This window comes from Amblyomma americanum, chromosome 5 (genome assembly GCF_052857255.1).
Source record: "Amblyomma americanum isolate KBUSLIRL-KWMA chromosome 5, ASM5285725v1, whole genome shotgun sequence".
Lineage (NCBI taxonomy): Eukaryota > Metazoa > Arthropoda > Arachnida > Ixodida > Ixodidae > Amblyomma > Amblyomma americanum.
The window spans coordinates 151,846,243-151,868,079 of NC_135501.1; the positions used below are offsets into that span (position 1 = coordinate 151,846,243).

The 21,837-nt window shown below is 46.3% G+C and overlaps 1 protein-coding gene across 1 annotated transcript; it reads right to left on the minus strand.

The window, feature by feature from the left end:
* Positions 1–717: 717 nt before the first annotated feature.
* Trmt61 (tRNA methyltransferase 61) lies at positions 718–20,147 on the minus strand. Its single transcript, XM_077665480.1, has 5 exons — positions 19,614–20,147; positions 17,945–18,214; positions 4,133–4,329; positions 1,233–1,529; positions 718–838 (listed from the first exon to the last, which is right to left on the minus strand). Exons 1-4 carry the CDS (start codon positions 19,939–19,941, stop codon positions 1,248–1,250), a joined length of 1,077 nt encoding a protein of 358 aa, XP_077521606.1. The 5' UTR covers positions 19,942–20,147; the 3' UTR covers positions 718–838; positions 1,233–1,247.
* Between the last annotated feature and the right edge of the window lie 1,690 nt (positions 20,148–21,837).

A 21,837-nucleotide genomic window follows, 5' to 3' on the forward strand; every position in this document is an offset into this window, starting at 1 on the left:
CTGTCCCAGGAGGCCAGCTATGTACCTTTCCTTTAAGAAAATTGAAGATTGTTTTTTAAAATTGGTTTTGAAGAAAGGAAATGGTGCAGTAACTGTCTCCCATATATTGGTGGACACCCGAACTGGTTTTGAGGAAAGGAAATGGTGTAGTTACTGTCTTACATATATCAGTGGGCACACCACATTAAGGGGCTTGACTTCTGGCTCACTCCAAGGTCAAAACTGCAAGCACTGTGAAATCATTGCGAGGTAGCGTAGTGAAGCTTTCCCTTCAAAAATAAATATGCCCCACGACTCCCTCAAAACCTCCCCTACAATCCAACTAAGCTTCCTCCGACTTCTCCGTATTCCAAAAGCAAAGGCCTCACTGGAAATAGAAGAGATTTCAGGCCACTGAAAAATTATGAGAGTGCAATGCCATCCCAAAACAGTGTTCTAACATGTGACAGGAATATTAGCATGCAAGAGCTTCCAAGAACTCTGCTTGGGATCGGAGTCAAGTGTCATACACTTCAATGTTGGCAACACTACAAATTAATGCAACGTGAAAAAGGGACATTCAAAAAATTTTGGTGAAAAAACGACCTTCCATAGTCAAGATGACCCGACATGAGCTACAGCAGCGTTTTGTGTGTACATGGTGCATCTGTTTGTGTATGAAAACAAAAATATAAATGTCCGCTTGTTAAAAACGTCAATGTGCTTTAACTGCGTTTCATGAGTGTGATGTTATGTGATTTCAAGCATCATTTTATTTCACCATGATGCAATCAGCATGGCAGCCATGTCACCGTCTCAACCTTTCCACCGGAACATCACACCATAAACCCTCGGATTCCTGCACATAGAACAGCACATAATGCATGAGAAGAAACAAAATGAGACATAATTTGCACCTAGAGAAATTGATATGGAACCAATTTTTGATATGGAACCAATATGGAAGCCTGAGTCGCTTTGGGACGTTAAGCCCCCATAAACCAAACCAAACCAACCAAACCAATTTTTAGGTCGCTGCTGTAGGAGGACCTTCCCTAGATAAAGTATTTTGCCATGGCCTCACTTGGTTTTGAAAAAATGGCAGAGCAGTGAAAATACAACTTAAAAATCATGAAAAACTAGAAGGACGCAGAGTACATTTAAGACTGCCTTACATTAGATAACAACGGAGTTCACCAAGGCTGCTTCGATGTATGCGAAAAATTGAGTGGCCGGGACCACTGCACATTTACCTGAAAGCACACAGGCTACGATGCCAGCAGAGTCGCGAATGTCAGGTATCCTGTGTGGCCTGGTATCTGCAGCGACGGTATGGCTGTCTGGAAGCAGAAGCCCCGCGTGGAATACAATGGATCGCCACCATCCAACTGGCCACGCCGCTTCTTAGCACCTTGTTCCCTCCCTGTTGGCTTGGATTCCTTTTCGGCATCTCCAGCGGCTCTGGCCACAACCGGAGCTTCTGACGGCTCCTCCTGGTCGTCAGCCATTGGCTCAATTTCTGGAGTCCCCTCAGTCTTCTGTGTGGCTTGCTGTGGTCACAAAATAAAACAAAAACATGAACAGGTTTCTAATGAATGATTCAACAATTCCCTTGCAAAACTAATAAACACGGACAGAAAAAAAAGAACAGCCTGCAGTGCAAATTTAAAAAGTAAGGAACAAGGTTTATTAAAGGGCGGTTGGCAGAAGGCCGCAAGACTTTAAGAGGAGAGAGAGGTTTGTATTGCTAGGCACCGAACGCTAATGCTTCTTTAGTCCTTAAATAAGTAAGCCAAGGTAGGGCACTGTTGGGCGGAACGCCCAGGCACGACCACATTAGGCATCTGGCGTGACATTCTGCCGGCAAGCACAACAGTGCACCGAAGGCGATGCAACACGCAGAGACGCTGCGGTATCGAAAGTAATCCAGCCGGAGTGGGAGTGCCCACCGCCGGCGTGAGGCCTTCGACATGCAGGGAAGCGTAGGCCCATTGGCTATGTCCACGTGTTGCCAACGTTGCCAGCATGCCATGACGTCAGCTATGATGGCGAAGCTGGAACATGCCCAGTTCAAATACACCTGTGCCATTGGGAAGAGGTCTGAAGGCAGGGGGCTCAAGGGTGCCGTCATTTAGAGCTCGAGATGGCGGCAATGTCGGCGGCACTGGTGCTCTTTGAGAAGAATGGGCACTTCCTTGTCGTTGCCAGTGTGGCTCTTGTGTGCACGCCGGCAGATCACAGAGAGATTGTGCGCAATGATGACACAGAAAGCTGCGCACTCTGTAAACACTTTGCAAAATAAAATCGATAAATAACTCATTATACGCAAGCTCTGTTTATGGGCAAACATACTGGAGGCTGGTTGATGCAGACACAACTTTTGTCCATAGAGTTTCGAGACTGATTTATTTTATTTTCTAGAAATGATTCCCCAAAACAAATGTTGGTGCATATGTGTAGCGCCATCTTTTCGGGCTCCTTCGTGACGCTTACGGCAACGAGACATTATCGCGGGCGCGAGTTATCGAGTGAAACAAGAGTTCGTTTCGGGGGAGAACGTCGGTGGAAGACGACACAAGGCACGGGCGCCCTTCAACCTGACGGAATGAAAACAACGTGGCTCGGATCAGGGAAATCGGACAGCAAGACAGCACCATTACAGTCCGCATGCTATCAGATGCACTCAACTTTAGCAAGATAACCAAATTTTGCATGAGAACTTGGAGAAACGAAAGCTGAATGCCAGACTTGTGCCGCACTCCCTCACAAAGAACTAGAAGGAGACGCGGGCATCAGTGAGCACTGATTTGCTCTTTGAGGCAGAGAAGGATGCTGCATTCATCGGCAGCATCATTGCTGAAGACTAAACATGGTGTTTTCAATACGATTCTCAAACAGAGGCAGAGCGCTGAATGGCGGTCCACAAGCTCTCTGGCATCGAGAAAGGTGCGGCAACCGAAGACCAAAACAAAGACGATGCTGATAGTTTTTTTCGATGCCAGAGGTGTCATGTATCACGAGTTGGTCCTGCAAGGGCAGACGATGAATCAGGAGTTTTATATCCGCGTGCTCCAACACATGCGTGATGCACTGCGACGCCGTCGCCCTGACTTATGGGCATCTGGACAATGGAGCCTTCTCCACGATAATGCAAGGGCGTACACTGCTCTCGGCGTGACAGAATTTCTCGCCAAGCACAGCATTACTGTACTTCCCCATCCGCCATACTCGCCTGACCTCTCCCCAAGCGATTTTTTCCTGTTTCCTCGTGTGAAGAGAGCTCTAAAAGGTCACTGGATGGGGAGCATGGAGGCCATTCAAGACACCACGACAAAGGAGCTGACAGCCCTGCCAAAAGAAGCATTTTGCAACTGTTTCCAAGACCTCAAGAAGCGTTGGAAGCTGTGTAGAGACTGCAAGGGAGACTATTCCGAAGGGGTGCTGCACAAATGATTTCAATGTTAAACCCATTTTTTTTTTTAATGGACTCAGTCTCGAAACTTTATGGACAAAAGTTGTACTAACGCTGCCTGCTATAGACTGACACCGTGCTTACAAACATTGGGGGTTCCAGCGGACACTGGAGCCAATGGTGGGTGTAAAGTAGGGTTAGCACCCTCCAAAGGTTTCAGATCACACAAAATACTGCGCGCTCAAGATGAGTGCAGCAAAAACGCTGCTCTCAGCATAACTTTCCTTATGTTATCAAAAGCCATCTGCTAATCATGTAACCATGTCTCTCTTGTTAGATTATCAACACCCGCCATGTTTATCATGTACAGTCTAACACAATTTGAAGGTGACCACTTCAAGACTAGCCTACTTGGATTAAGCTGCTCCAACATGGTTTATTTTTGCGAGGACTGCAGAGAATAGATGAGCTTAGCTAATCGAAGGATTCCTATATCCTGGAGCGTCATGTCTGTTGCGAATTATGTGACCGTTTTGCGAGGAAAATTTGGTGGTCCTTCTTAGCCGCAACTTAAGTGGTAACATTCAAATCACACTAGACAATATAGTAGGTCTCAATACAATCGCGGACAACCGGGCATCCTGGCGCATGTATATTTTGTCGCGAATTTTATCACAATGAAACAAACTTGAACACTGTCTATTAGTTTGTTTGTTAGTCTATTTTCCAACATGAGCATACCTCTACTTTCGCCTCGGAATGTCCTCCTGTCGGTGCCTTGACTGTGTCCTGGATGTCGGCCATGGTGACCTGTTTGACCTCGTAAGGCCGTTCAAGGCACTCCCAAGTGACCACGTCCACGAAGCCACGGGCCCGCAGAGCCAGGCAGGTGCGTTGCACTTGCTCCACGCACGGAGAGAAGGAACAAATGCGACCTCCTGCGGGGGAAGGACGCACAAAAACAAAAACTTTCAACATTGAAATGTGGCATCTCGATTACAAAGGATTTCCCAGATTTTATATTACAGGGAAAAGAGAGCCAAGTAAAAAAATGCCGAAACTCTATAAAGAAAAATTACTAATACGCAGTTATTCCAGGAATAAATATATTAAAACATTTAATATTACGATTCCGACGATCTTCTTGGGTGTTCAGGCATCACAATGTCCCATATACTATACAAAGAATAAATACCACATTCTTGATCAACATTGCATGGCCCGTTTAAAACTCTTTGATCAGAAAGGCATAATATGATAATGGTAGGAGATTTCAATCTTCGAAATGCTGATGAGAATCAATGACTGTTGGCACATACAAGTATAGAATACAGACACCCTGTTTGACATATTAGTGCCTTAAGCTGTAATCAAAGCAGGCAGTTGTCCTCCCCACTTGTATAACTGTAACAACACCTTCAGTCTTGGAGATCTTATCCCCTGCTTGAATGGTAAAGCAAATTTTACTGCTGAAGTACTGTACATATATCTGGCCGCAAGTTAGTTTCCGTTTGTACCCTCTCGTGCAGCTCCCAGCAAATCGTTTCTAGGTATGTAACAGTGAAAAATTTTGCTTTGGCTCATCATTTGTATATTTCTTCCCATTTGGAAGATTCACTACATATTTGATATTCTGGGTAACGTTTAGGTCCTTCTGTCATTTCTGCTAGCTCAACTTTGTTCCGGATAGAAAATGAAGGCAGACAAAACAAATCTATGGATAGCTATGAGAATAATCCATCTTTAGCAGGAACTAAAATGTTGTCACAGACAAAAACACAGACAGACAAAAAGCGCTACTCCACTGTCACAAAGGAGCTCACGACTACCCCTAGATAAAATTTGCATGAATCAAGAGAATCAAAGTAAATTTTAGCAGTGTCTGTCAAATAAGGGCGCTCAACAACTTGACAAAGCGGTTACAGGTGGCTCTACCAGTACAGAAAAAAGCCACTGATAATTTAAATGCTTATTTCCAAAGCATACCCACTAAACCTAACGTGGCATTCAGCTATCAGCATGCGACCAGTCTTGACAGGAACATTACTATTAGCAGAGAAGGGTTCGTACAGCTGCTCCTGCAGTTAGATACCAAGAAATCACCAGGACCAGATAACATTCTCACCGCCTTTGTTCAGATGTACACTGAAATATGGCCAAGTTCTTGGTAACACTAATTAATAAATTCCTTGAATCAAGCATTGTACCAGATGAACGGAACATTTTTCGTGTGATTCCGGTGTTTGAAAACGGCAGTCGAGTAGGGGTTGGTAATTACTGCTCGATCTTCTACTTGCTGCAAGCTATTTTAAAACTTAAATACTTTACTTTTGCAGCATAATACTTTCGCTCTTTATTTTACTTTAATACTTTGTGGTAATACTTCACTTTCACACTTTAGTTGCACACTTTAACAACTTCTTGGAGCACTCAGGAATAGTGACTAACGTTCAATATGGTTTCCGGCAGAGATTTTCAACTGCTAGGCAGTTGGTGGTCAAAATAAATAAGCTTTATAAAGGGCTAGACAGCAGTGGTTCTGCCGACATCATTTCTTTAAACAACTCAAAAGCTCTGAAAGAAGACATCAGGGCACTGGCCCACAACTAAGAACGAGGCACCTCTTTCACCATTCAAGTGAAATAAGATTATTTAACATTAGTAGAGTGCAGCTTGCATTCTGTGTCATGCAAACGAGGAGCAATTTTTGTGCACAGGTATGTAAACTGCCGCAGTCATGCTCATCTGGCCACAGTCACCTAAGAATATCGACGGCGAGGCAACGAGAGAGCCAACAGCAACATCGTTTGTTTGCAAACATTGTGGCACATCCAGCACACGAACATAATGTAGCTTTCAGAACATTGTGATTTTTCTGTTTAAAATTACCTTTAGCAGCGTGATGTTAAGGTGCATCTGGTTATGGCACCTTTCTTTGCCCTTTTCCACTCTTCACTCCTGTCCTGAAGATAGATAAGCAGAGAGTGCAGAAGGCTTTGAAGGCTGATATCATTTAGCTTTCCTTCGAGTGCACCTATGAAAGCCAGTGGCTGTTCATATACTCTCATCTTGAAGCGAGAGCAACTCATTCCACTCAGAATAAGTTGCCGCTGTTTGTTCTCACTGCTGAATTCAAATTTTTCTGTGACTGCTAGCTCCATTAATAAGTAAAAAAATCTTCTCTGCATGGCTTCTCTATTGAAATCCGGCCCGACTCAGAATAAGTTGCCGCTGCTTGTTCTCACTGCTGAATTCAAATTTTTCTGATTGCTAGCTCCATTAATAAGTCAAAAATCTTCTTTGCATGGCTTCTTTATCAAAATCCGGCCCTCGCGGCCATGATTCAATCCCATGACCTTGGGATTAGCAGCCAAGTCCATTTTCAGTAATTTCGTGCCATGTCAGAGAAAAAAAAAAGCCTGATGACAGAAACGTCATCCTCACTGTGAGGCTGACGTTTCCGACGTCGGGCATATACACCATCGCCTGTGATACTTGTGCATGCCTCAACAACCAGTGTTTTAAAACTGCCGCGATGTCCTGGGACAAGAGAACTGTGCCAGGATCCAAAGAGCACGTCAGGAAATACACAAAAATAAAAACAGCCCGATGTCACAAGCATCAGCACCGCCTTGCCACCCCGATGTGGCGCCAGTGTGCTACTCCTTGCACATCGCTGTGCTCCGTCGGCTCAAATAACATGTGAGATCAGTACCACTAAGAAAAACTTGGCGGTGGTTTAGCTCTGGTTAAACTTGGAGTGACGCGATAGCTACAGCTGGCCGAGTGGAACTTGCTCAATTGAATTGCAAAGTCAGTCTTTCGTTCCTTCTTCATCTTCGTCCCACTTGACACGGCGCATGCGCACAGCTGTGGCAGTTCGGTTTCGCCAGCACGCCGCGCCGCCGGCAGCAGCAGCTGCTCCGCACCATGTGGCTGGTCACGTGACCAACCACGTGACAGCGTGGCAGCGTTGCAACGCTGAAGGCTCGAAATGCTACCGTAACGTAGCTATCGCTACAAAACACCGTGTAGCAGCACAAGACTGGCAGTTGAACCGAATGACTCTGGGTTACCGCACCTTCACCGTAATGCGCGGCGTATATACTTGATACCTCAATGGCAAAGTTTGCATAGCGTTTGATATGCACACCTCCTGCTGGTACGAATGTTCTTAGAATATGGTACCGACGTTGAATGATGATGCTCTCATTTTGCGCAACCCGCATAATGAGCAAACCACCATTTATACCTTTGGCAAACACTAATGGGAATCTCACGCGAGTTGCGGGCCAACAAAAGTGGCTATGGTGCAACTCAGCTGAGCCAGGATATAGAGAGCGAAAGCTCTGTTATGCATGGTTAGACACGGTTTAGCTTTTGTTCATCTTTATTGTTTCAAGACTTCAGCGAGAGCGAATTGTTTAAGCGAGAGCGAATCACATGATGCATCACCTGCCACAAGTGCAAGAGCGGGCGCCCAGAGTGGCGGTCAGCGCAGAGGCAGACGTGACTGCCAAGCGCAAATCACGTGACACATAGCATGCCAAAACTGGTGAGTAGGAGCAGCCAAGCAGCAGCCAGTACAGCGGCGGACGTGACTGCCAAGTGCGCAGCTGTGGCGAGGAAGGTAAAGATGATGATCGAGGCACCTGCCACGCGCGATTTTGATCATACGGCGCGCCTCCAGTTAGAGGTCAAACCTAAGAGCCAGATGACCTTCAGGCTCAGCATGGGAGGAGTTGAGTTCACTATGGCATCTCTGCCTTTCCTGTCAATAAACTCTCTTTCAATCTCACCTTCCTCCCTTTCCTCCTGGTTGGGTTGAGGTGTCCACCGAGAAATAAGGCAGTTGCTGGGTTATAGCGCCCTCCATTTCCTCAAAAACCCAATTTCTATTCCTAGAGTATAGCTAGGTGTGTTCTAATGCGCTCGCTCCGCCGCCGCTCCATGGAGAGGGCGCGCATCCTGGCACCCACCTGCCACGTTGCTCAGCGCAGCGCCTTATTTTGTCCTAGCGGCATTCACAGCGTAAGGGGACCGCTCCTTTCGACGGGGAGTGCGCCGCGCTTTCCACACCAACTACTGTCACAATGTGGGAACCACCGTGGCTGCCGTGGCAGGAACACGGCACCGAAAATAAACTTGCTCGACTACCTCTCGTCGACAGGTTCATAAAGCCGAACAAGTTATGCATAAACCTGTTTGTTGCCAAACAGCCTGTTTCCAAATGCAAAAAACGCCACCGAACACTGGCAACAACGTCGACAGCTATGTCGAGACAGCGTTTGGGAACAAAAACAAGCGATCAACTGTGTTGGCCAACGCGTCTTTCCGTGTTCGGCGGCTGAGCGAATTTTATACCATCAACAGATAAAGTTGATGCTTCAAAAAATACATCGCGGTGAAAAATACTTCGCTTCGAAAGTATACCGAAAGTGCAAGTCCTGAAATGATCGCAAAACTGGCATGTTCCGGAAAATCAGCAATCAGCATTTTCGATGTTTAGGCGGCAGGCATGTACTACGTTGTGAGCGACAACTAGCCCTGTATTTTTTTTTTCCAGTCAAGATGCCAGGCTTTTCAATCAGCAAGGAAAAGGATCTTATAGCTATGGTTGCGAAGCGCCGCTACTTGCGGGACACAAAAGATCCCAGGTACAACCGCCGTGACCTGAAAGAGAGGGCGTACGACGAGATCGCGACAGCGCTAGGACCCGATTTTGCAGGTGAGGATATATATATATGCAGTGTGTGCTTCCTTTACATCCATCAGCTCTTTTTTCGCTCTTGCAGCGCGAATGTATAAAATGAAGTGCCTGCTGATAACCGACACTATCGCGCACAAAAGTACCGATACGCGCGGACAGGGAGGCAGGCGCAAAAGAGAGGCTGCTTGCTGTGTGTGACGTGGCAACCTCGAAAATCACTAAATGGTCATCTAAGGCCGGATCCCGTGTGTGCCCTTCACATATCGCGGAAAAGCATTGGATTCAGCGCACTGTCTCAAACGCTGTCTTATTTGGCTTTTGTGCAGCGGCGAACGTCAAGGCCCGATTTTCCAACCTCCGTTCGCAATTCCAACGGGAAGACAGGAAATTGAAGGTCATGCAACAGTCTGGCTTCGGGCTGGACGCCAAATATGTGCCACGTTGGGCATATTACACAGACCTGCTTTTTTTTGCACAGTGGCAGCCCGCAGAATAATAGTCGTTCAAATTTGGTGCCTCCAAATGTAAGTACCCTGATATGAATTACTGCTGAAAGCATAAGGCATGTGGCACTTTAAAATTAACATAAAATGTAGATTTAAAGAAGCAACAGCTTAAGATATTAATAAACTGCTGCAGTTTTCACAATGTGCATCATACAGGAGAGTGGAAAACTCAAGTTTTATGGTTTCGTTTCCTGCAGTTAAAGAATGTCTGAATATGCACGAAGCATTGTACATTTGCAGGTTCAGTCACCAAGCCAAACCAACAACTATGAAAGCACTGGTTACTCGGATGGCACAGGCACTTCACAAGACATGGGAAATGATACCAGCATGCCAACACCAAGCATCGGCCTCCCGGAACTCAATGACCCACAACCTTCTGGCAGTGGTGTCCTAACTACTGCCAGCAACAATACCCAGAGAAGCCTGCCAATGAAGAGAAAGCAGGCAGATACCTGTTTCAGCCCGAAAAAGTTGCTGCTGGAATCAACTGTTCATGTTGTGAACAGGCCATGTAGCAGGCCACACAAGGACCGGGATGAATGTGATGATTTTGGTGTCACTATAGCGAACGCCCTCCGGCAAGTGCCACAAGGCCAACACAGGCAGGTGGCCAGCTTGCTGGTGTACGAGGCTGTTGTAAAATACCATACGGGCCTCAGGATTACAGAAGTGGAAATAGTTCCAGAAGCACGCAACCAATAAGGGTTGCACAGGCCTGCCAAGTGGCACCAATGGGGCCACTATCATTGCTGCATGTAGACAGAAGGACGTTAAAAAAATCAGAAGGTGAGAGAAAGAATAGATGCATGCTGCAGCCACATGTGACAATGACAGCTGTGTCCCTGCTTTACAAGTGAAGACAAATGAGACACTACAGCACAACACATTAGAGTGCATTTAATTTAATATTTTGCTGAAGAGCAAGATACAGTGATAAGACATGGTTGATTTTCCTATGCATACGCAGTTTCACCAACCTTACAGAGACTGCCATCCTTCTGACCAGGAAGCACAGCAAGGGCCTAGGCATTTTGCTAATCCACTTACAACCAACCGGTTCCTGCACACACTATGGCAGCTAGCCACAGTGCCCAAAGATGGCACCTGTGATGTCATGTAAAAATTATTTATGGTATGAAGAATGTGCTGGCACAATAATATCTGCTCCCTGTCTGTCTCATCAGCAATTATGATCACTAGCAGTAGTTTTGCAAAAGCAGTATGTTCTCATGGTTAAAACTTATACAAAAGGCTTCTCAGTTACATGTTTAGGCAACGATGCACCACCGCTAGCTCACTTGTCATTCCCCGAGAAAATACCCTGTTGCACAGGCTGTAAACTGCTTTGGCATGGTCACTGTTAAGTCCCTCTTGTTTTGTTGTGTATAAAAATTTTTTCTCATGTCAAAATAAATTTACTTGAATTAAAATCTCTATACTGCAACGATCGAAGTTTGTGTGTTTTATGAGCAATCTCATGTATTTTTATCTGGAGGGCCTTGATTCTTAATTTAGGTCAATCTCAAGAAGTCAATTTTTTTTTAACTTTGCAAGCAATTATCCTAAAAAGTGCTCTGTTTAACAATTTTAATTTATATTTAGCATAAGCTATAACAATATTATTGCGGCTGAAATGTTAACAACGTTGATTAAAAAATTTGTTAAAATGCCCCATTTCTTACTTTTTTACTGAACCAAGAATACGCCGAAAATTCTTGCACGGCTTCATTAACGAAATCAGATTAAAGAACAATACAAGTGACATATTCTAAAAGAATATTTGTTATTGTATCCTGTTTTACAATTGATTTCAAAATTTTTAACTCCAACCAGCCTTTGCTTCTTTGCTTCTTTTTTCAGAAAAAAATACTTCATTCAAAATGTATTCATCTAATTGTCAACTAGCCCAATTTTTTTCAAGGGAATCGGTGGTGGTCGCTTTTGTAGTCTGGTACATTTCGTGTGCAATGACCCATTAATGATTGATCGCGAGAGGTTGCAACATGGGCCGAACAATCCCTATTGGTAGCCATGATAGAAACAGCCCCCTGCCAGTGCAGAGGCACATCGCTTAACCGCAGAGCCACTACGCTGGTAGTAGTATAAGGACTCTCGGGGATCTATGAATGTTAAGTAGAGAACGACTAATTCTACATATACGGGCATTAACCCAATAAAGCTATAGCGTCATACCCTTAAGGCGGAGCTCAAGTGGCCCCTCCAATCAATGAATGAACACCTGCTTTCACATGTCTACTCGTTTTAACAGCGATAAACTTAAACCATTTTTTCTTGGCAATGAAGGGAAGGCTACAAGAGGCAGAGCATCCATAACTGTGTCACTTTGCCAAATAGTTTCGCCACACAACAGTGCGCCTGGCCGCCTGGTGCACCGCAATCTGCACAATAACTTCACTCTGCTGCTGTAGCTGGCGCCACCTATGGAATGTTATTTTAACAAGAGGTGCCTAGGAATGTTGTTGTAATCAAGAAAACTTTTAACGTGGTAGTGTTAACGGACCCGTTCACCAGAAAACCTGGTGCCGGTGTTTTCAGTGCCAGTATTATGAGCCAATGCATCACATAACCGGTGCACCACTGCACCAGGAAGGGTATGAGGACTCCCAGGGATCTATGAATTAAGGTAGACTGACCTTCTGCATGTATGGAAATTAAACCATTACGTAATAGCGTTACGCCCTTAAAATGTAGCTTAAGTGTACCCTCCAATTTTTTTCCTTGACTTTCCAACATCTAAATGCGTGCTAATGACTGAGTGGTTAGGGCACTCGGCTACTGAGCCAGAGGACCTGGGTTCAATTTTGGCCGTGGCAGTCACATTTCTGTGGAGACAAAACACAAAATGTGCCCATGTGCTGTGCGATGGCAGCGAATGTTAAAGGGCACCTGGTTGTCTACATTAATCCGGAGCTCTCCACTATGTCGTTCCTCATAGCCCATGCATCACTTCAGGACATTAAACCCCTCAGCTTATATTTTTTTCCCTAGAGTTTAAAGTTGCCAGTTGTGTTGGAAATATGCCTTAAATAACAATACTGACAATATACTATGTTTCAAGCAGAAAATAAAAACTGCAAGTGGGGGCTATATCCCACTGCGCAGGAGGAAAGGGCAGGCTTCAGCTCCGTAGCTTCTGCTCCATCACCGGAAAAACTGTTGTGAAGTAGAGTGGACTATAAGGCCCCATGCTAAGCCGTTTACACTGTTTTCTTTTCCGCATGTGTACCATCAGGCGCAATTTATGAAAGGTGGGCTGGGGATGCTGCTGACCTTACAAAATCGTCACTGGGTTAACTGGCCTTTCTATAGGTACCACAGTCCGTAATGCATTTCCAAGATGGTTTATTTGTAGATTATGGAAACAAGAGCTCTCTCTTAGCCTCTTTACATCTAGACCTTTACAGTGCCGCCGGGTACCAACAGGTGATACAATGGGTACAAGCTTTCCCCTGGTCTGGTGCTCCGCTCATTTAGGGTGAAATGCTTGGGAAATGGGTCTTTGACCCCACCTTGAGAAGTCGAAAATACCTTGTGCCATGGTGCTCTTTGGCCACAATGCCCTTGCGCTATAAAAATCCATTATCATATCATCATCAATATCCATCAGATCAAGACAGCACAAATGACGAGGACATTGACCTTGTGTTTCATTCTTCAGACGAAGAAAACAGTGACAACACTCTTGATGACAGCGAGTCCAACGACAAAGAAAGTACCGGTGCGACGGTCATCAGCTCCTATGAATGGTGGCACATAGACCGCGCCATACACAACAAACCAATGCATAACTGCTATTAAAAAAAACTTTCTCTTTTACAGGCTTCCAAGAGTGAACTGGGCAATCTATATTGATACGATTGTAAGTCGACCTATTTTTCAAAATTTGAAAATCTGAAGTGGGGGTGTCGACTTAAAATCAAAACCAAAGCATCATACTATACAGGCGAGACAAACGAAATATCAGGCATGATACAGCGTGGTTGCATTTTTGCTGCGTGGCTCCTTCGCATCGCTCTTGGTGCTGGTCTTGAGTAGCTCCTATGTCAATGCTCAGAACCGGCATCCCCACCTCCCATGAGGCGGCTGATGGTGGCAGTTGATAAGCAACAAACCAGCACCAGCTCACACCCCACACTTGGCCGCAGATTGCGTCTGTTGATAAGCAGCGGCGGCCCGATAACGTATTCGGCTTCTACTTTTAATAGGCGTCGTCCAAGTTTTTTTTTATTACTTTTAACCGCACACTCTGCGCTCAAGGGAGCGTCAGACAGTTGATAGAAGGGCAGCTGTTCCAATCGCGGCGGCACCGCCACTCAGAACCACAGCGGCGCCGGGGAGTGTCGGTAGCCGACGGAAGAGCCGATGCCGCTCACGCGTAGTCTCTCTTTGGCTCTTACCCTTTGACTACTGTCGGCTGCGTTTCACAAGTCTTTAATGTAGTGCTTCGTCATTTGTGCTCCGGGTCTGGTAAGCGACCACCACTTGTTCACGGCTATATTCAAGAAGGCTGTCATTCTTTACGCCGAAGAAGCTCACTGCGCGCCGGGCCGCAAGTTCGACGTTCGCAACGGGTGATACAGGTGTGGCAGCTGCAGCGAGGCAAAATTATCGGCTGTTCCACGCGATGTCGTGATTTGGCTGTTTGCGAAGTGCGGGATTTCGCTGCACGACGATGTTAAAACAACGAGCTGTGAGACCGCAGCAGCGATCATGACGGCAGCGCTAGTGAGGACGAGTAGTCCAGTGACTAATACATTCGTTATGGAATGTGCCCACGGGCGCTCTCGCGCGCATGGTTAAAGAATGCAGCGCGAAAAGTCAAGGACAAATGAAGAAGTGTATAGGACTGGCACTGGCTACCAACACATTTATTCAGAGAAATGAGCAGCTTTTAAAATGCCATCCAAGACCCACGTCACCAGTAGAAACAGCTGCCGTGGGAAAACTAACATAGATACACATCGTTGCACACAACATCAAAGAAATAGCGCATTGAGGCGACGCAACACCACCCTCGAACCCCCCAAAAAAACTAAAGGACCAGGGAGAGCCATAAGAAACCAGGATACAAAAGGATGAGTTATCAATGCTATCAGCTGGCGATAAGCGGAGGCCGCAGGACAGTGTTATCACGTTTTGTTATTAAACGCCAAGCGTAAATGGCCTCCAAGTTTTTCTTTTTTCAGAAATGTGATGCGGGGGGTCGACTTACATTCAAGTCGAGATACATTAAACACACCAGTAGCTAATAAACCAGCATTTTTTACAGCACAAGGTTTCCAGAGATTATTGTGTGTTTTAAACATGTTATTGAAGCATTTATGTCATTAAAAAAATTGGCCATTTCGGTACTATTATCCTTTTTTTTTTTTAAATGAGCCCTTAAGGGGGTTAACATTACCATTGAGCGAAGTGGGAAGGGTGGATGAAACGGGGATAGAAAAAGGAATATAAAATAGAGAGCAGAAGGAAGGGTCAGACTTGTGTCCGTAGCTGCGTTTATATGAGTGTGACAGCAGCACATGAATAATGCGCCAGGAGAGTGCGTCAAGGTGACCCACCATGCAGGGGCAAATAAGGAAGGGCAAGTAGACTTTTACAGTGCATTAAACAGATGGTGCATTGCCAACAAAATTATAGGGAGGAGCACCTCCCTGCCACTTGTGCTGGCCGCAGCAGCCTGGCTGCCAGACAGCAGAAGCAGACAGCAAACTAGATGCAAACGGCCGTCTGTTTCGTTACACTCGTGGTGTCGACTCTGTGTGGTGCCATTTCCCATGAGATCTGATGCAGCACATGAAACGGTGAGGCACTGGCCAATGAGATGCACTAGGAAATGCAATGCGCTACTGTTGCATTTGTACAAACGCAGCTCATGTGTTTAAAGCTCATTGCTAATATCTCTCAGACTAAGAAAAGGGGGCAAAGAAGGGCTGTCACACCCTCGACAACAAGTTGGATCTCCCATTGTACTCCAGGAGGGACTGCAGCACTTTGAAAGGTTTTTAGACAATGATACGCTCTGTTGAAGGGTTCTCACCGAGTCAGGAGACTGAGGCAAGCTCATTGCTAATATCTCTCAGAGCAGGAAACGGATGGAAAGAAGGCGGTCACACCCTGGACACAAGGCTGGATCTCCCAATGTACTCCAGGAGGCACTGCAGCACTTTGAAAGGTTTTTAGACGATGATACGCTCTCTTGAGGAGTTCTCACTGAGCCAGGAGACTGAGGCAAGTGTTCCTAGAGGCCGTAGTGAGGCACTCGAGGATTAGATGCTGAAGTGTCTCATCTCAGGGACAGTCTGAAAATGTCAGGACCTGCACTTTGCCATCATGAAGCACCCAATGTGGACCTCCATCACTAGAGGTGGTCACTAAGCTCTACCTCACTACCTATCCAGGACACGTATAAAAGCCTAGCCAGCCATCACTTGAAAGTATTGAAGTTCTTGAGCAAATTCATGCCAGTTGAGGGCATGCCTCTCAGAAGAACATATTGCAAAGTGCCCAAGGGCTTGTTTATCATGATATTAAATGACATATTTAGGATCAGCACACAAAAATGCACTCTCCCTGAAGACTTCATAGCTGTGACTTCATTATTAAAAATATTTTTTAAAAGGCCAAGGTCCCCTCTTAACAATATTTGTTATTACGTCAGTGGATCGGCCACCTAGGCAAGACAATCCATCTTTAAGGGCAGACTTCAAGGAAAGAATTGGAATGGCCACATTTTCCCAACCAAAAAAGTTCTAAAAATGCACAAAGCAAATTGCATCAAGGTGCTTGTCCATGCCAAAGGCAGAACCAGCTCCTCTCATCTGCAGTGGCTCTTACATTATGTCTCAAGACAAACATTGAAGCCAATACTCATCACCACAAGCGTAAGATGACTGCAATGACTTTGTAGGCAAGAATAAAACCACACAAATAAAGATTGTCATACGATCAAAGAGCTTAATACTTTCATGTTCAGATTTCCTAACCTTACTCTTGCCATGTAGTCCAATTAGGTTAAGTCATAGTCTTCAACATGCACTTCTGAAGCATGCATCATGTGCGAAAAAGGCAGAATGACAAGAAGTCTACAAACGGTCTCATTCTTTTCCATGATTGCACAAAGTCTCTTTACAAGAGATCTTTTCACATCAAAGCAGTGCATGCCCCATTGGTTGAAACCACCTTGAGAGGTGCATTGTCTGCGTTTATCGGGAATGCAAGATACAGAAAGTTAGAGCACTCGTGCCAAACATGCACTTTTTTCAGAAGAAACATTGATATTTCTTTGCACTATTGAGCATTACAAAAGTCTGGGTAGCAGTTTACGTTCAGGAATTCTATGTACTCTGCCACAGAACACCTTGTGATGCCTTTGACGAGCTGCAGGATTAGGCCCCAACTGCCTTCTCCTCACCTCTCAGAACCTTCCAGATGCTGCCCAAGTCCCTGTAGGCACCTATGAATCATTTATATAACATTCTAATCAGTATTCAACTGACCTTCTGTTAAGTTTTTCTTCCAATTAAACCCAAACTTCGGTTCAGTGAGACTCAAGTTTATTGGCCTCACTAAGGGAAGCAAACCTTTTCTGTTCATTCTCACATGTCACCTGAAGCCTACCACAGGTTATGTCACCTGTAGGCTACCACACTACATCCATGCAAGTGTGCTACGCACATGCTCTTTTCCTTTGGCTCCAATATGGATGGCATTTTGAAAATGTTATGACCTGGAATTTCTGAACAGGTGCCCTAAGACATGACCCGTCGCACTAGCTCAATGGTTAGGCCGCTCAGCTACTGAGCCGGAGTTCCTGGGTTCGAACTCGGCCACGGTGATCGCATTTCGATGGAGGTGAAACACAAAAGGTGCCCGTATGCTGTCAGTGCACAATCCAGATCATCAGGCGGTCAAAATTATTCTGGAGCCCCCTCCCCACTACGACAGCTATTTCTCGATTCTTTCACTCTCGCCTTCCTCCCTTCTCTTACGGCATGGTCTGAGTGTCCACTAAGATGTGAGACAATTACTGCGCCATTTCTTTTTCTCGAAAACCAATTTCATAATTTTGTAAGACAGCTGAAGCTACAGTTATTGCTGCATTCTAAGCCAACAGCGTTTTAAAATGTTTCTTTAATTATACTGTGGTCAGCGACATTTTCTTCCTTTCTTTGCACACTTGACGGATTTCCATTGAACCTGACCACACTGAGCACCTATGTTGAGGTGTCACACCTTCAAGTGAACCTTGTGGCATCAGGAGTATGAAAATTCCACAGCAGTGCAAAAAAAGACGAGAACTCTTCTACTCACCAGAACCTGGCTTCAAAGCTGCTGCTGCAGCTTCTACTGCTTTCCAAGGATGCGGCAAGTCCAGAAAAACAGCATCCGCGAGTCCCTCGATACCGAAACCTTCTTGGCAGACGTCACGGTGTGATGCGGTCACAACAGAGCTCAGACCGTGCTCTTGGAACTCTTTTTGAGCCACTTGAGCCCGGTGCTCGTGGAAGTCAAATGTGTACACATGGCCGTTTGGAGCCACAGTCCGGGCAAGGGCATGCGTCATCGAGCCACTGCCAGTACCTGTGAGAAAAATGGTGTGAAATAAGAACTGATGAGAACCTGTAATCCATCCACATTACCCACCATGCATCTCAGTCCCCATAAGTGTCACTTGTGAGCACCTGGATGCATGGAATGTGTCTACAGAATTTTCTCCACAGAGGATAGAAGCAGCCTGATTAAGCTCACATCAACTCATTTATTTACTGTTGTGTTGACTCGTTAAAAGATCTAGAGAGAGAGAGCAGTGCATTTAAATAGAGCAGGCATATGTACAAGACAACAGACCTCTCCCAGCCTAAGTCACGGATGACATTTCAAGGGAGGGACAAAGGGCCTGACTTGGCAAAACATTCCACTGCTGGTGGCATAGTGCAGTGGATCCGATTTCATGTGGTGCAATCAGCTGTGTTTTTCTCAATGCCGTCAAGTTGTTGCACAGTGGAGTGCACTAACGGATCGATGAAGACCAGCAGCATATATTTCTTCCACTTTCGGAATTCAGAAGAGCAGTGAAAAATGGGTTTGGAGCCATGGCAAACAGACATCACGCACTGTGTAACAGACGTCAAGCACTGTCAGGATCTATGACTTGCACTTGATTGCAAGCAGATAATCAGGGTATAGTACTTAATTGTGTGCCCATGTATATTTTGGTCAACAAGCAACCACTTAATTTGCTTTATTGTCCTCCAAACAAATCGCACTGGAATGATGACTGATGTGGATGGCATGTGATCACTGGATGTACTCTAACAACTTCTTGTAAGGTATTTAGTTTATTCCAGTGCAGAAAATCATGTTCAAAATGCTGGCTTCCGTCACAACACAGCTCGCAAGGGCATGTCAGCACACTGAAGTACATCCGCATTCCAACCCGGAATCGTAACATAGTACGTTCAAGCACTGTCGTGTCCACGTTGAAAAGCTGCTTTGCTTGTGCCATGTACGGGAACTTTGGGATATTATTGCGTCTGCATGAATATTATGCAATATTGTACAACACGCGCGTAAATGTCCCGCTCTTTTGCATGTGCGCGCTCCAGCTACGGCCAAATTCCTCCTATATCAGAGCCAAGTATCATTTTCAACACACCAGCGCCGCTTCTCGCCTTACATGCAACGGTTTATAAAGGCACAGACGCGTCATATACAAAATTAGAAGAGTCACATCGTGTGCACCGTCAGCATACAAGCACAACTGTAAACTTCGCACAGGTGATTTTGTCGTGTAGCTTGACCACATCTTTGCACAGATGACGCGACTAAACGGAAAGTAACATGCGCGCTAGCGCCGATCGCTTTCTCCATGTCCGTGCTCAGCATCTTCTACCATGTAGTTCGTCAGCTAGCTCGGGCAAGCATTCAGCACTTCCGACGACCGCCGAATCGGAGCTTGCGGCTTGCTCGGAAGACTTACCAGCTTCGCAAACGACAGACCCGGACTTCAGGTCGAGCTGAAGCGTCACCATACTAATGTCCCGTGTGTACAGGATCTGCGTCCTGTGAGGCAGCGTGATCGTCCACAGCTCCGGCGTGGCGCGAAGTACATACACGTACCCGCGCGAGCACTGAACCTTGGTGCCGTACGTGCGCCCGATCACTTCGTCGTGCTTCAACGCGCCGTACTTGGTCTGGAACACCTCGCCGCGCGCGAGCTTGATCGAGTAGATGCTCGCGAAAGTGCAGTACACCACGCAGGTATCGCCTTCCTGAGCGACATTGTCGTGCGAGAGAAAGTTTGTCATAACTCGGGGGGCGATGCCGAGGGTCACGGCGGCGAAAGTAAAACGTGATAGGCACGGTTTAACTGCCTGGCACTCGCGTGCTTGGCAGTGCTTGCTTGTCTCTAAAGGCCACCTCAACACAAGCAGCACTCAGTGCAAAACCAGCGAAACCGCGACTGGCAAGACGGGCAACACACGTGCAGCGGCAACATGCCCGTCAAAACATCAGAACCCGTGACCGGAACTACAGACCACACCAGAGCTCTCTCTCCTGTCCCCTCACCTCTTTCATTCTCCATTCTGCCTGCTATCCTTTATTTCCGCTGCCTCAGCTCAGGTGCTTCAGTATCGATGGCAGATGCTGGGGCTAACAAAAATCTTTTTCTTCCTTTTTTATTATTATTTTAATAAAACTACTACTACTACTACTACTTCGAGCAGTTTGAGTGACAGATGCTAAAGCAGCATCAAACGAGTTTCGGTTTCATCGTGTCTGTTAATTAAGTAGTCCTCTTGTAAAACCTTAAACCAATAAATTAGCACTGATTGTTAGTGCCAATGGGCACTTCGAAGCTATGAATGTTACATCAATCTTTTAAAAGAAGCTCTGCAGCGTGAGGAAATCTTCCGCACGAAACCGAACACTGAGCCTACTCATACGGCGCCCAGTTCTGCGCTATTCATGGATAATTGATAATTGGTTTTTTGGGGAAATGAAATGGCGCAGTATCTGTCTCATATATCGTTGGACACCCGAACCGCGCCGTAAGGTAAGGGATAAATGAGGGAATGAAAGAAGAAAGGAAGAATGAGGTGCCGTAGTGGAGGGCTCCGGAATAATTTCGACCACCTGGGGATCTTTAACGTGCACTGACATCGCACAGCACACGGGCGCCTTAGCTTTTTTCCTCCATAAAAACGCAGCCGCCGCGGTCGGGTTCGAACCCGGGAACTCCGGATCAGTAGTCGAGCGTCCTAACCGCTATTCATGGAGAAAGGAAAAAAAAAGAGTATAAATGGTTACGTCACATTTTTTGAAGCCGGCTCCCTCTTGTGTCCCCGGTACTTGGCCGCCGTCTCAGCGCGCTGGCGCATGCGCAGCAGGCATTGCAACAGACGATGCCGCTGCGCCCAGCGTTGCCATTGGCTACGTTGGCGGCCAAATACTCCCAGTAGTCCTTGCGAAAGCGCGTGACTTCCGGCACACTTTCTGGCATGCAGCTCGGATGGCGAGGGCCTCTCCTGAGTTTTCCTTCCTCCATGGCGCTATTGTACCACGCCATTCGTATTATTTTGAAGCGAAAAGCTTTACTACGCTAGTCAACACCGCGCTTCGCGCGAGCCGGCGTATGTCGGCGCACAAGTGACGTCACGCGCGGCGCAGGTGGTCGCCGCCGACTCCGTCGCCTTTTCTCTCTCTCTCGCTCCCTAGTCACACCGAGCCACAGGTGTTCCGCCACTGCGCAGCGCCGCGCCTTTCCTCAAAATGCAACTTTCAGTTTTCTCTTTCTTCTTTCCCTCCCTACTTTATCCCTTCCTTTACGGCATAGTTCGGGTGTCCACCGAGATATGTGAGACGGTTCTGTGCCATTTCCCTTCCTCAAAAACCAAACAAAACAAGTGAGCCGCCGGCGTTCATAGAATTTATTTGCGTTGACAACTTTGCAAAGGCTGTTCATTTTCACGAAAGGAAAGGCGCAGAGCCGGCTCCGTGGGTCAGTGCAGACCTCAATCTCGCTTTCATGAACATGGCGTTGGTGTCAAAAGCCTGCTTTGATTGCGTTCCGCACTCTGCATAGGCAGCCCGCCCTCCCTGCCAACCTGGGAGGTCGCATGCAGTTAATGGTTGATCGCGAGAGATTGATAACCAAATGAAAGCTGCGGCCTAGGTAGTGCTGCAGTGCCTCATGTCAGCCA